General features: G+C 43.3%; 1 protein-coding gene and 1 long non-coding RNA gene across 3 annotated transcripts in view; one reads left to right on the top strand and one right to left on the bottom strand.

Annotated features, from left to right (window-relative positions):
* Positions 1-370: 370 nt before the first annotated feature.
* On the bottom strand, positions 371-2,201 carry LOC308252055. The gene is made up of 3 exons (XR_013960979.1): positions 1,934-2,201; positions 637-764; positions 371-512 (listed from the first exon to the last, which is right to left on the bottom strand). It is a non-coding gene; the product is annotated as an uncharacterized lncRNA (long non-coding RNA).
* Positions 2,202-2,320: 119 nt separating this feature from the next.
* AKAP8L (A-kinase anchoring protein 8 like) overlaps positions 2,321-13,950 on the top strand; it is a 33,735-nt gene continuing 22,105 nt past the window's right edge. The window contains exons 1-2 of one of the 2 annotated variants that reach the window (XM_080676014.1): positions 2,321-2,504; positions 6,407-6,481. In XM_080676014.1, the coding sequence (XP_080532140.1) occupies positions 2,492-2,504; positions 6,407-6,481 (88 nt within the window). In that variant the 5' untranslated portion in view covers positions 2,321-2,491. The remainder of the gene's footprint in view (positions 2,505-6,406; positions 6,482-13,950) is intronic. The other variant, XM_080676015.1, reaches the window with a different exon arrangement.

Below are 13,950 nucleotides of genomic sequence, written 5' to 3'. Positions count from 1 at the left end.
TTTCCCTTTGGCCACCAAACCAACCAGACCCAGCTGGGGATGAGCTCAAGTTCCCAGCTTGTTGGCCCTCAATGGCATGGCCGGTGTGGACTCTGGCCAGCTGGTGACGTGGCTCCTATGTGCAGAGGAGAGGAAACAGGGCTTTGGGCAGCTGGTCCAGGAAGGGAGCCAGGATGGAGAAGTGACTGAGGCCCAAGGGCTCTTGGAGTCAGGAGCTGACCATCTAGGCTGTGGGGGACACTGGGGGAGGGAGGAGTGCACAGCTGTGAGGACCTCTTAGAGAGCTGGGACTGGCCTGCCTTCAAGATATGTGACCTGTTGGGAGATACATGCACCCTGAACCCCAGTAACAAGGAGAAAGCGAGCTGTTGGCTCCTCTGCAATGTTATTTATTTTCTCACTCTGCAAATGTTTATTGAACATTTCTGAGATTTTAAGAGATTTTGTTGGCTGCTCCTTCTTGTTTATTGCATGTGGTTTTTCAGCTTATCGTTTTCACTCACGGCCAAGGGCTGGAAAGCGGGAATGACCTCATGGGGTATAAACAGAAGAAGCCTCTTCAGCCCCCAACCCTTTTACTCCAGCCCCCACCATGTACCTGGCTGGGAAAGGGGCAAAGAAGCTATGACAACATACCCACAGGAGTGGTCTTGTCCTTCGTGCTTGACTTTTCTGCTTGTGGGAGGTCAGGACACGTGTTGCCTGGTGGAGGAAGGTTTCCATCACTGCTGTCTATCCCGAGCTGTGGGTGGGTGTATCTGAGGCTTTGAAAACAGGGAGGTTATCACTTGGCTGAGAGCTGACCTAAAGGCAATTTTTAATATTTTTTACAAATTAGTTTAAAAAGTATAAAAGTGATACAAGCTGAATATAAAAAAAGTTCAAATGATAGAAGAACTTACGAAGTAATATGGGATGACCTTTCTCACCCACAATTGTGCAGTGATAGCTGTGTGAGTCCTTGAATGGGTCACATATAGTTCTTACCACAGAGGGATCTTTTCCTAAAACTTCTGAGCACATGCCTTAAGTCATTTTGACTCACTCTGAGGTAGAGGGTTGAATTTATTAACAAAATCATTACGTGAAGATAAAATTATGGCTGTGGTAGGTGCTATGAAGGAGAAGTGTCCAGGGGACTGCTTTGGAGGACAGGCAGGCAGGTATCCCTGAGGGTGACACAAATACGCCGAGTCCCAAAGCTGGAATGCACATTTATCAGAGTTTTACGTGCTTTACATGAGTTTCTTGCCCTACATGACAGCAAGTTCTGCAGAAGCCCCATTTGTGTATGTGTGTGGGAAGGAGTTGTTTCACTAAAATTTTATGGAGAATTCCAACCCTACAGTGAACCCTCATCTACTCATCAATTATTAACTCATGACCAATCTCTTCAGTTATAAACTCTTCACCCCCTCTTCCCCATCTGAATTATGACAGAAAAGTGTACAAGTCATAATTGTGTAGCTTGATGAATTTTCACAAACATGTTAAGTACCATTTTAAGTGTCTGCAGCTCTGCCAAATATCTTAGAAATTATGAGATGCCTCTGACACTGGATTGCACATATCCAGTCAGGGTGCTAAGGACAGGGCTGGAACCTGGCTGGGCCACTGCAGGATCTCTAAAGTCCAGAAGGACCAAGAAGATTTTAGTGGGTCATTCCAGCTTTAACACTTAAGCATCAAGGACTTTGAGCAAGTCATGAATTCCAAGTCTCTGTTTTCTTGTCTTTTAAATGAGAATTCAAAAAACAAGTTCCTTGCAGGTGTGAGGAAACATTCCAGATAATAAATTACAAACATTTATTACATATATAATATAAACATGCTATATAAATATGTTTGTTATTTTTATGTAACCATTGATAACAAAACGTAACAACTAGTACGCCTTAGCACTGGAGTGATTGCTTTATATATATTGTCTCACATGTTTGAACCTGTGCCCAGCATCTTGTTTGGCGCTTGGTTGTAATTTTCATTCCAATATGGCTTTACCGCGCTCATTTTGGAGCTGAAGGCCAGAGATGTTAGAAACAGACCATGTTGGCACAGCACCCCGGTGGGAGAGCTGCAATTCCAGCGGTGCCCTTCGCTGTAGACCCAGCTCCCTCTGGCAGGCCTCCAAGTCACAGACCACCCACCCAGCCGCACTTGAGCCTCGGGTCTTTCCGTAGTACATAGCTCCGCCCCTTCGAACTCTACCGGTTATTTTTAACCAATCACCGCAGGCTTGAAATAACGAAAGGCGGGAGCAGGGCGGGGCTCTCATGAGATTGGCAACAGCCTCAGCCATTAGTATGAGGCTACCCTGAAAGAGACAGCATCGTGGCCTAATAGACGTGAAGTCAGAGCTGGGCGTGAGCCAGTGCGGTCGGGAGGCGGGGCTCCGTTATATGTAGAAAGAGCCCGGGGGATTGTCACGGCAATCTCCGCGTCTGACGTGCGGGGCATCTGGCGGGGTTCTCAGGCACAGTACGCCGCTGCCATGAGCTACACAGGTGAGCCCGGCAGGGTGAGGAGTCAGGCCCGGGTGGGGAGGGACGAAGACGTGCCAAGGCCGCTCCGGGCTCGCCCGCGCCTCCCCCAGGGCCTGGATACTGCTCTCTCTGCGGTCACAAAATGGCGCCGCGGACGGGTCCTCTCAGGTTCGCGTCCCTCAAGCCTTGGCTCCTCGGTGCTCTGTGCTGGCACCTTCCCGCTCTGGCTCTCGGTCGCCCGAGATTTTGACTTCTGTTGACTGTGTCTGCGGGCTCCGGCCTCGGGGCCCGAGGTCTTTTCTCCCACCACCTCCGCCACTAGCCTGGCCTTTTCGGACCTCGCAGCCTCAGGTCGCCCTTTCTCAGGCTTCGGCCCTTCTGATCCGTCAGCGGCCTCGGCTGCCGTCGCCATTGCCTCACCGGCCCCCCAACCCCCCACGCTCAGTGTCCCTGTAAGATGTCGCAGCTCCTCCTGCCCCTTGCCAGGCTCCGGGGCGAGCAGTAGATATTTGGAAGGTTGAACTGAGCAGGGTACCTTGGGTCCTGAGGGCCTAAGCTTGAGCCTTGCCTGGAATGGCTCATTTCCATGGTAATTCATTCACCATCTGTCAGATTCATCGTGTCAGGTGCTGAATTGGCAACTGGAATACGGCAAGAATTCCTCAAGCAGTTATAGGGCGGGGCAGACCACAACAAGCAAACAAATGAATATGGGCTATATTCTGGGGTGGTCAGTACCCCGAGGAAGTTGTTCTATTACGTGGGGTGGTTGGAGACAGCTAAAGAGGTGACATTTGAGCAGAAGCCAGATAGAGTAAGGGAATTAAGAATATCTGACCCAGGGGCTAGGAGCTGCTTGGCTCCTTAGAAGTTCTGCCAGGGAGGCCAGTGGTGCTTGAGCAAAAGGGAGGGTGGATGATGAGAGGGGGTGGGGGTTTGATATGCTTGCATAGCAATTGTAAATCATCCGTGGATGAATTGGACAACTGGGTTTGTCTTGGTAGTAATCACTGAGGCTGCTCAACCAGGAGCCATGGACTAGGCCTCCCCCTTTGAGGGGAGTATTAGGCTGAGCATGTGTGGTTGCCTGGTAACCAGCATTCTACCGTGGAATGTGGGGGACTAAGAATGGAACCTGAGCCTCTGGGGCTCCTTTGTAGGCTGCTTTATGTTGGCCTGGCAAGGAGGTGTTGCCAGGCCTCCCTCCTCTGGCACCCAGGTCAAGAGTTTGGCAAGAACCCCAAGCAGTCATCCCTTGGCCCAGTGGTTTTCAACCAGGGCTGATTCTACCCCCCAGGGGACATTTGGCAATATCTGGAGATTCTTTTGGTTGTCTTGTCTGGTGGAAGGGGGTGCTACTGTCATCCAGTGTATAGAGACCAGGAATGCTGCTAAACATTGTGCAGTACACAAGACGGGCCCCCACCACAAAGCATTATCTGGCTTGGAAATCAGTAATGCCAGGATTGGGCAAGCCTGTCCTAGCATTTCTGTAGCTTTCCTGGTTCAGAAGGAAAGTCAGTAGGGTTGTTACTGACATCTCTGTAATTTAGATGTAATCTTTTTCACTAAATCTTAGTGTGACCTGGAAGACAGTTCTGTGGTGGTTAGGGACAAGACTGGTGAAGAAACCAGAACATGAGTGATTAGGTGCTGTAGGGAACTTAAAAATGGAGCATTTATATTTGTAGACAAGGACACTGAGTTGGAGAGGTCACTAATGGCCACATCTGAATTAACTCCAGATCTTGTAGGCTCTAATTCTGTGTTGGAGTGGGTACTGAGCTAGTGAAGCTAATGAGGTAATTATTAGTTTTTCCTTGATCTTGATCAGCTGAAAACCACAATAGCTTTATGTTTTTCACTTTTAAAAAGCTGACCACTGAAGTCAAAGGCATTTTAATTATATCTCAGACAACTATTTTGCCTTTAAGGAGAAGTTCTGGAGGCCTAAGCAAATGTTACCCCTCTTATAGAATGTGATTAAAATAATTTATCTTTCTGATAACTTGTCCAGCTTTTGAACTTAGTTTATGTGTACTTGGGAAAGGAGTCTTCATCTCTGGCACTGAGAGGAAAGATGAAAGTAATGGAAACATAAGGTAGAAAAATCCAGCATCTGGTCTTAAATGATACCAAATTTTTAATAGGAACCTTTATTATCTCACAGTTATTGTGTGTGAGGAATACACACATAGTTTAGCTGGATGGTTCTGGCTTGGGATCTCTCATGAGGTTACATTTTTTATGTTAGTCTGGACTGTAGTCATCTCAAGGCTTGACTGGTGCTGAAAGACTCTCCTCCAAGGCGACTTAAACTCTTATGGCTGGTTAGGTTGATGCTGGCTGTTGGTTCCTCACCAGGTGGACCTCTCCACAGTCCTACGAAAGGGTCCCCACAACATGGTGACTAGTTTTCCCTTGAGTGAATGATCTAAGGGAGAACAAGACGGAAGTCTCAGAAGTCATATTCAGTCATTTTTGCAAAATTCTAGCTTGAGAGGACATTCCACAACCTCCACCAGGATGTGGTCTAGCACCCAGTAATTAAATGCATTATTTCTGTACCAAGTGGGGTAAAGAAAGACCATAATTGTCCTCACAGGTCATTTTTGTCCCCAAATGAGTGTTCTTCCACATTTGAGGAGAACACTTGGTTTGCAGACCTTTTTGGATTGTGGGATTGCAGGGTAAGGGATCTTGGCCCTGTCCCCTTTGTTGGCTGTGGTGAGGACAAAATGAAATAATGCAGGGAAAGCTCTTAGTACCTTTTGGGGAAAATACTTGCTGCTGTTGCTGTTATCTTTGTTGCTGGGGTCTTTAAGAGATGAACTAGAGAAACCATCAACAAATACGTGAATGTTCACCCCAGAAGGGCACTTGATGTATGCTTTTGTTATTGGAGGGGCTGGTTTTTATTTTTAGGTCATGAGTTGGCTCTGATGGGAGTAGGCAAATGTTGCCTCTTATGGTATCTGTCATAATTTCAGTGCTATGGGTAAATCATTAAAACATTTTTTCAACCTGGTTTTAAAGATAGTATTAGGACTCATCATAGTCTGTTACAGTAAGCATTTAAGAGTAGTATTTCTGGTAGAGATTGAAGTTTTCCTTGCTTGGTACTAATTTATTTTAAGGTGTGAAATAATTTGAGAGTTGAGAAAATAGGAAATAATATGTATATTATATGTAATATTTGTTCCATGTAAACATGCTATAACCCAAGTAATTACATTTAAGAGGTAATTGTAATATGTACATTTTTATTGGAAAACTAAAAATACAAAACAGTTTTGGTTTTAGATTTGGGGGAAGGAGAGGGGTATTATTTGTCTAAATGTTGTTCAAAAATAACGCTGTCCTTGTTTGAATTGAAGGTGGTTCACCTGCAATAATCAGTGGTTAGATGTTTTTGTGTGTGTGTGTGTGTGTGTGTGTTTAAATATATTTCTTTATTGATTTCAGAGAGGAAGGGCGAGGGAGAGAGAGATAGAAACATCAATGATGAGAGAGAATCATTGATTGAGCCTGCAACCCAGGCATGTGCCCTTGGCGGGAATTGAACCTGGGACCCTTCAGTCCGCAGGCTGACGCTCTATCCACTGAGCCAAGCCGGCCAGGGCAGTGGTTAGATGTTTGATACAAGTATTTTTCTCATTTAGCTGAATGGTAATTTGGGTACTCATTTGAGTTACTGGTTTAAAGTATTTGAAAATTTTTATCCAATTCTTTTGATGTAGCAAGTTAAACATAGCCTGCCTTTCCATTGGTTAATATGTTCTGGGGTATAATTAAAGTGTTCAGAAGCTAGAGTTTAGGCTTTCCAATGAGGGGAGGGCCTACCAGTCTATACTAAATGGTAGTTTTAGGTCATTGGCAGATGGCTTGTTTGGGGAAATTAACCATGCTGTGCATATGTTTAGGCTTTGTCCAGGGATCTGAAACCACTTTGCAGTCAACGTACTCAGACACCAGTGTTCAGCCCACCTGTGATTATGGTAAGTGTGGGCCCCTGGGAACCAGAGGGTGAGTGCTCTGCCTTCTCCTAGTACAGAGCAGTCTGGTGTCTTATTAGTTGCCTTTGACCTTGATGTCTCCCTGTCTTGCTTTTCTAAATCCAAACTTTTATAAAATGGTGTGGTGGGGTGTTAGAGTAGCTGGCACTCCCCACTTGGAGACAATTATGGGAGAGATGTCTGTGTTATTGAACAAGTTGGAAATCTTGGGGCTAGAAATGATTGGTTCCTTTGACCCTTTAACTTTTTGTTGGAATTCTGTGACAAACCTCTGGCTTCAGAAAATCTTCTTGAGGGTCTGGGAAGGGAAGTGGCTAATTAAAGTCAAAAGGATTGGAATGAACAGAAACCAAGCCATTAACTTAGCCCAACGTAGTGTATGGGTCCTCTGTGCCAGAGAGGCTGCCTGTCTGAATCTGGTGATTCAGGCCATTTCAAGCAAGGCAGTACCTCACATGTATGGTTGAGGGGAAATCTCTGATTGATTTCTCAAATGTGGACAGACACACTAAATTTAATTCAGAAGTAGTCAGCCAACAGGATCCATAGATATTCTGTCAGCATGCTTCGGCATTTGTAACTACAGATAAAGCTGGTCTTTCCATATGGAGTTCTCTGACGCTAAGTGTCTGTTGACAAAGAACCCTCTTTGGAATTAATAAGGATAAAGTCTTGGTTGCTGAGATGGGTAGTTTGTTTTACTACTAAGGTCTGGGCAAAGACTGAGCCTACATGGTGACATTTCCTCAGGAGTCACTGAGTAAATGGACATAAGTAAGCTACCTGAAGTATTAGCAGCAGTCCCTGCAGGAGAGAGAGACTTAAAATGTTTAGAAATTGAGTAAGGAGTTATTAGGTATTTCATAAAAGAGGAAAAACTTGGTTTGCATGGCTTCCCTCTTCTGCCCTCCTTGCCTCACTCCTTTTATCCAAACATAGTACCAAATTGCACATCTTTTTTGAATTGTTTTCCCTCTGGGTTACATATTCTGGGTATAAGCATTTTATAAGATGTGCCATTTGCAAATATTTTCTCCAAGACTGTGGCTTGTCTCTTTATTCTCCTGTCAGTGTTTTTTGAAATACAAGTTCTTCATTTTGATGAAGTCCAAGTTATCAGTCTTTAATAGATTGTGATTTTGGAATCACAAGAAATTTATGGTATCTAAAATTTATGCCTAACCCAATGTTACAAATATTTTCTTCTAAGTTTTTTCTTTTTTAAAATATGTTTTTATTTTAGAGAGGGGAGAGAGAGACATAAACAGTGATGTGAGAGAGAACATCAATGATTGCATCCCGCATGTACCCTGACTGGGGATTGAACCCGAAACCTGGGTATGTGCCCTGACCGAAATTGAACGGGCACCTTTCAGTGCACGGTATGGCAAACAACTGAGCCACACTGGCCAGGGCAAAACTAGGTTTGTGTTGTTGTTTTTTTAAGAGAGTGAGGAAGACCCTAGCTGGTTTGGCTCAGTGGATAGAGTGTTGGCCTGCGAACTAAAAGGTCCCAGGTTCCATTCCAGTCAAGGGCACATGCTCAGGTTGCAAGCTCAATCCCCAGTAGGGGGCGTGCAGGAGGCAGCCAATCAGTGATTCTCTCTCATCATTGATGTTTCTATTTCTCTCTCCACTCTCCCTTCCTCTCTGAAATCAATAAAAACATATTTAACCAAAAGAGAGAGAGAGAGAGAGAGAGAGAGGAAGGGAGAGAGAGAAGGAAAAACATCAATATGAGAGAGACACATTTATCGGTTGCCTCCTAAACACGCCCCAACCAGGGATTGAACCTGCAACTTAGGTATGTGCCCTTGACCATGAATCAAACCCGCAACCTTCTGGTGCATGGGATGATGCTCCAACCAACCCATGCTGTCCAGAGCCCTAAGATTTCTTTTAGGTGCTTCATAGTTTTATGTTACTTTATTGTTGAAAGTATTACATATGTCCCCTCTCTTTCCCCCATTCACACCTTCTAGCCTGTCCCCACTCCCTGCAGCTATTTGGTGTCTTTTTTGGTTCCATATAAATTTTTGGAATATTTGTTATAGATCTGTGAAATATGCTGTTGGTATTTTAATAGGGATTGCATTGAATCTGTAGATTGCCTTGGGCAGTATGAACATTTTAATGATGTTAATTCTACCAATCCATGAACATGGTATATTCTTCCATGTGTTTATATCTTCCTCTATCTCTTTTTTCAACCTCATGTAATTTTCCGAGTACAAGTCAACTTCCTTGGTTAAGTTTATTCCTAAATGTCTTAATTTTTTGTTGTTGCAATGGTAAGTGGGATTGTTTGTTGAGTTTCTCTTTCATTAGTGGTGTATTAAAAAGCCATCAATTTTTGGGTGTTAATTTTGTATCCTGCTATATTGTCGAATTCATTTATTAAATCTAGTAGATTTTTGGTGGAGTCTTAGGATTTTCTATGTACAATATCATGTCATCTGCAAATAATGAGATCTTTACTTCCTCCTTTTCGATTTGGATGCCTTTTATTTCTTCTTGTTTGATTGCTATGGCTAGGACTTCAAGTACTATGTTCATAAGAGTGGTGAAAGGGGACATCCCTGTCTTGTTCTTTGGGGAAATGGTTTTAATTTTTGCTCATTGAGCATGATGTTCACTGTAGGTTTGTCATATATGGCCTTTATTATGTTGAGATATGATTCCTTTATTCCCACTTTGCTGAGAGTTTTTATCAAAAATGGGTGTTGGGTTTTGTTGAAAGCTTTTTCTTCATCTGTTGATATGATCATGTGACTTTTGTCTTCCAACTTGTTTATGTGATGTATCACATTTATTGATTTGCGAATATTGTACCAGCCTTGAATCCCTGGAATAAATCTCACTTGGTCATGGTGTATGATCTTTTTAATTTATTGCTGAATCCAATTTGCTAATATTTTGTTGAGGATTTTAGCATCTATGTTAATCAGGGATATTGGCCTGTAATTCTCTTTCTTTGTAGTGTCTTTATCTGGTTTTGGAATTAGGATAATGCTGACCTTATAAAAAGAGCTTGGAAGTGTTCTTTCCTCTTGGATTTTCTGGAATAGTTTGAGGAATATGTGTTAGTTCTTCTTTGAATATTTGGTAAAACTCCTCTGTGAAGCCATCCAGACCCAGGCTTTTGTTTGCAGGGCGGGGGCGGGGATGGCATTATTAATGCTTCTATTTTATCAGTTGTTTTTGGCCTATTCAGGTTTTCTGACTCTTCCTGATTCAATTTTGGGAGATTGTATTTTTCTAGAAATTTGTCCATTCATCTGCATTGTCCAGCTTGTTGGCATATAGTTATTTATAGTATTTTCTTATAATCCTTTGTATTTCTGTGGTGTTAGTTCAGCCGTGGGCAAACTATGGCCCGCGGGCCGGATCCGGCCCGTTCGGCTGTTCTATCCGGCCCGTGGAGCCGAAAGAGCGGAGGGTTCTCTTGCTCTCCCCTCCGCTCCTTTACTTTGAATTTATATTAGTTCACACAAACACTCCATCCATGCTTTTGTTCCGGCCCTCCGGTCCAGTTTAAGAACCCATTGTGGCCCTCGAGTCAAAAAGTTTGCCCACCCCTGTGTTAGTTGTTATTTCTCCACTTTCATTTCTAAATTTATTCATTTGGGTCCTCTCTCTTTGTTTCTTGATGAGTCTGGCTAATGGTTCATCAACCTTGCTTATCTTTTCATAGAACCAACTCTTGGTTTCATAGATATTTTTGTATTGTTTTTTAGCCTCTATGTAATTTATTTCTCTCTAATCTCTATTATTTCCATCCTTATACTTAATCTGGGCTTTTCTTGTTGTTCTCTTTCTAATTCTTTAAGTTGTAGGGTTAAATAGCTTATTATTAATTTTTCTTGTTTTTTGAGGTAGGCCTGTAGTGTTATGAACTTACCTCTCAGGACTGCTTTTGCTATGTCCCAGAGATTTTGGGTTGTTGTGTGTTCATTTTCATTTGTTTCCAGGAAGTTTTTGATTTCTTTCTTGATCTCATTGGTAACCCACTTATTGTTTAATAACATGCCATTTAGCCTCCATGCTTTTGAATGTTTTTACTGTAGTTGATTTCTAATTTCATTTCAGTGTGATCTGAGAAGATGCTTGATATGATTTCAGTCCTCTTGAACTTATAGAGACTTGTTTTGCAACCTAACGTGGTCTATCGTGAATGACCATGTGCACTTGAGAAGAATGTATATTCTGCAGCTTTGGGGTGAAATGTTCTATAAATGTCAAGTAAATCCATCTGATCCAATGTGTCATTTAGAGTCACTGTTATTTTTTTGTCCAGAAGATCTATCCAGTGAAGTCAGGGGGTGTTAAAGTCCCCTACTATGACTGTATTGTTGTCGATTTCTCCCTTAAAGTCCCTCTAGAAGTTTTTTATATATTTAAGTGCTCCTATATTGGGTACATATATATTTACCAGGGTTATATTCTCTTGTTGGATTGATCTGTTTAGTATTATGTAGTGACCTTTATTGTCTCTTGTGATGGCCTTCATTTTGAGGTGTATTTTGTCAGACATGAGTATTGCCACACCAGCTTTTTTTTTTTTTCCATTTACGTGGAAAATTTCTTTTTTTTATTTTTTTAAATAAATCTTTATTGTTCAGATTATTACAGGTGTTCCTCTTTTTTTTCCCCCATAGCTCCCCTCCACCTGATTCCCCACCCCACGCCCTTACCCCCCGCCACTGTCTTCATCCATAGGTGTAAGATTTTTGTCCAATCTCTTCCCGCACCCCTCACACCCCCTTCCCCCTGAGAATTGTCAGTCCACTCCCTTTCTATGTCCCTGATTTTATTATATTCACCAGTCCATTCTGTTCTTCAGATTTTTTATTCACTTGATTTTTATTTTTATTTTTTTTTTTTTTTTTTATTTTTTTTTTTTTTTAAATATATTTTTATTGATTTTTTACAGAGAGGAAGGAAGAGGGATAGATAGTCAGAAACATCGATGAGAAAGAAACATCGATCAGTTGCCTCTTGCACACCTCCCACTGGGGATGTGCCCGCAACCAAGTTACATGCCCTTGACCGGAATCGAACCTGGGACCTTCCAGTCCGCAGGCTGACGCTCTATCCACTGAGCCAAACCGGTTTTGGCTTCACTTGATTTTTAGACTCACTTGTTGGTAGGTATGTATTTGATGTCATTTTGTTGTTCATAATTTTTATCTTTACCTTTTTCTTCTTTTCCCTCTTCTTAAAGAATACCCTTCAGCATTTCATGTAATCCTGGTTTGGTGGTGATGAACTCCTTTAGCTTTTTCTTGTCTGTGAAGCTCTTTATCTGACCTTCAACTCTGAATGATAGCTTTGCTGGGTAGAGTAATCTTGGGTGTAGGTTCTTGCTCTTCATCACTTTGAATATTTCTTGCCACTCCCTTCTGGCCTGCATAGTTTCTGCCGAGAAATCAGCTGACAGTCGTATGGGTCCTCCCTTGTAGGTAACTAACCGTTTTTCTCTTGGTGCTTTCAAGATTCTCTCTTTGTCTTTTGCCCTTGGCATTTTAATTATGATGTGTCTTGGTGTGGTCCTCTTTGGATTCCTTTTGTTTGGGGTTCTGTGCGCTTCCTGGACTTGTAAGTCTATTTCTTTCACCAGGTAGGAAAGTTTTCTGTCATTATTTCTTCTAATAGGTTTTCAATATTTTGCTTTTTCTCTTCTTCTGGCACCCCAAAAATTCGGATGTTGGTACGCTTAAAGTTGTCCCAGAGGCTCCTTACACTATCTTCATATTTTTGGATTCTTTTTTTTTGTTTGTTTTTCTGGTTGGTGTTTTTTGTTTCCTCATATTTCAGATCTTTGGTTTGATTCTTGGGGTCCTTTAATCTACAGTTGAATTTCTGTATATTCTTTATTTCAGACAGAGTATGCTTAATTTCTGACTGGTCCTTTTCCATTTTTTTGCCATTCTCATTAAGATCCTTAAAGGTCTCACTAAGTTCCTCAGCGGTTTTTAGAAGATTCTTGAGTAACCTTATAAATGTGGTTCTGAACTCTGTGTCGTCCAGTAGTTTGCTTTCCTCCATTTCTTTCATTCATGACATGTTTCTTTGTCTCCACATTTTGCTGCTTCCCTGTGTTGATGGAGTGGCTTTGTGTGGTAGGTGACCTATAGGGGCCAGTAGCTCAGCCTCTCCAATCACCTGAGGTAGACGCTCTTGGTACACCCCTTTGTGGGCTGAGTGCAAAGTCTTGGTGTAGTTAAACCTTGATTGCTGTTGGTACACTGAGAGGAATTGACCTCCAGGCCAATTGGCTGTGAGGACCCGCTGTGTCTATAATGGAAGAACTGCTGCGCTGGAGACACGCTTATGGTGCAGGACTTGTTTCTGTGGGGTTTTGGTGCTCACTGAGTCTGCCTCTTGAATGTGTCACTTATGGATGTGAGGAGTTGAAATCTGGTGTCTCACACTGACCACTAGGTACACTGGCTTCTGGATCTCCAATGGGGTGCAGGTCAGCTACTGTCTGAGGCCACCCAGCAGGTGCTACAGCGAGAACTACAGTTTTCTCCTCTTTGCTTGGGGTTTGGAGTTTTTGGAGCTGTCTGACCCGGGCTGCAAGTTTGCTAGCTTAAGCTGCGATAGGGCAGGCCATTCATATGCTAAAGCCGCTGCTTGGAGCTTGGGTGGGTTTGTAGGTTGTGCAGGGCGGGGTCTCAGGGCGTCACTAGGCTAGGGCGTGGCAAACAGCGATGGCTGCCAGTAAGCGGCTCTGCGTCTCCAACCGTGTCCCCGCGTCTCGCGCCCCAGTGCAGTAAACAATTATTCCTGCGCGCAGCCCTGCAAGCAAGCCACTCTCACTTTCCGACCTGATGGCAGACAGTCCAGCTTCTCCCCGTAGGAGTTTGGGTCCCCCGCGTCTCCCCAGAAACTGGAGTTTGGAGTAATCGGGAGCTTGTCTCCCTTCGGGTTGAAAAAAGCATTGCTCCCAGTCGCCTGCCGCCAGTCCGATATGCGCGCCTCTGTACCTCAGCTTTTCAGCGCTTGTGCACATCTCAATGCTCTTTTCTCTTTTCTTCTAGTTGTAGAACTTCCACTCAGCCAGCTTTCCCGTGGTTCTGGGTGATAGACGTTTTGTCTTTTAGTTGTAGTTTTGAAATTGTTGTGTGAGGCAGCAGTTTAGGTGTTTACCTACGCCGCCATCTTGGATCCTCCCACCTGGAAAATTTCTTTCCATCCCTTTACTCTCATCCTGTGTGTGACTCTTGTTCTGAGGTGGGTCTCTTGTAGACAGCATATAACTGGGTCATGTTTTTATAGCCATGCATCTACCCTATGTCTTTTGATTGGAGCATTTAATCCATTTACATTTAAGGATATTATTAACTAGAGGCCTGATGTACAAAATTCGTGCAAGAATAGGCCTTCCTTCCCCTGGCAACTGGCACTGGCTTCCCTCTGGCACCTGGGACCCAGGCTTCCCTCAC

The sequence above is a fragment of the Plecotus auritus genome (assembly GCF_963455305.1).
Source record: "Plecotus auritus genome assembly, chromosome: 6".
Taxonomy (NCBI): Eukaryota; Metazoa; Chordata; class Mammalia; order Chiroptera; family Vespertilionidae; genus Plecotus; species Plecotus auritus.
The sequence above is the reverse complement of the archived record's forward strand: the minus strand, read 5'-3'. Positions and strand labels throughout refer to the sequence as shown.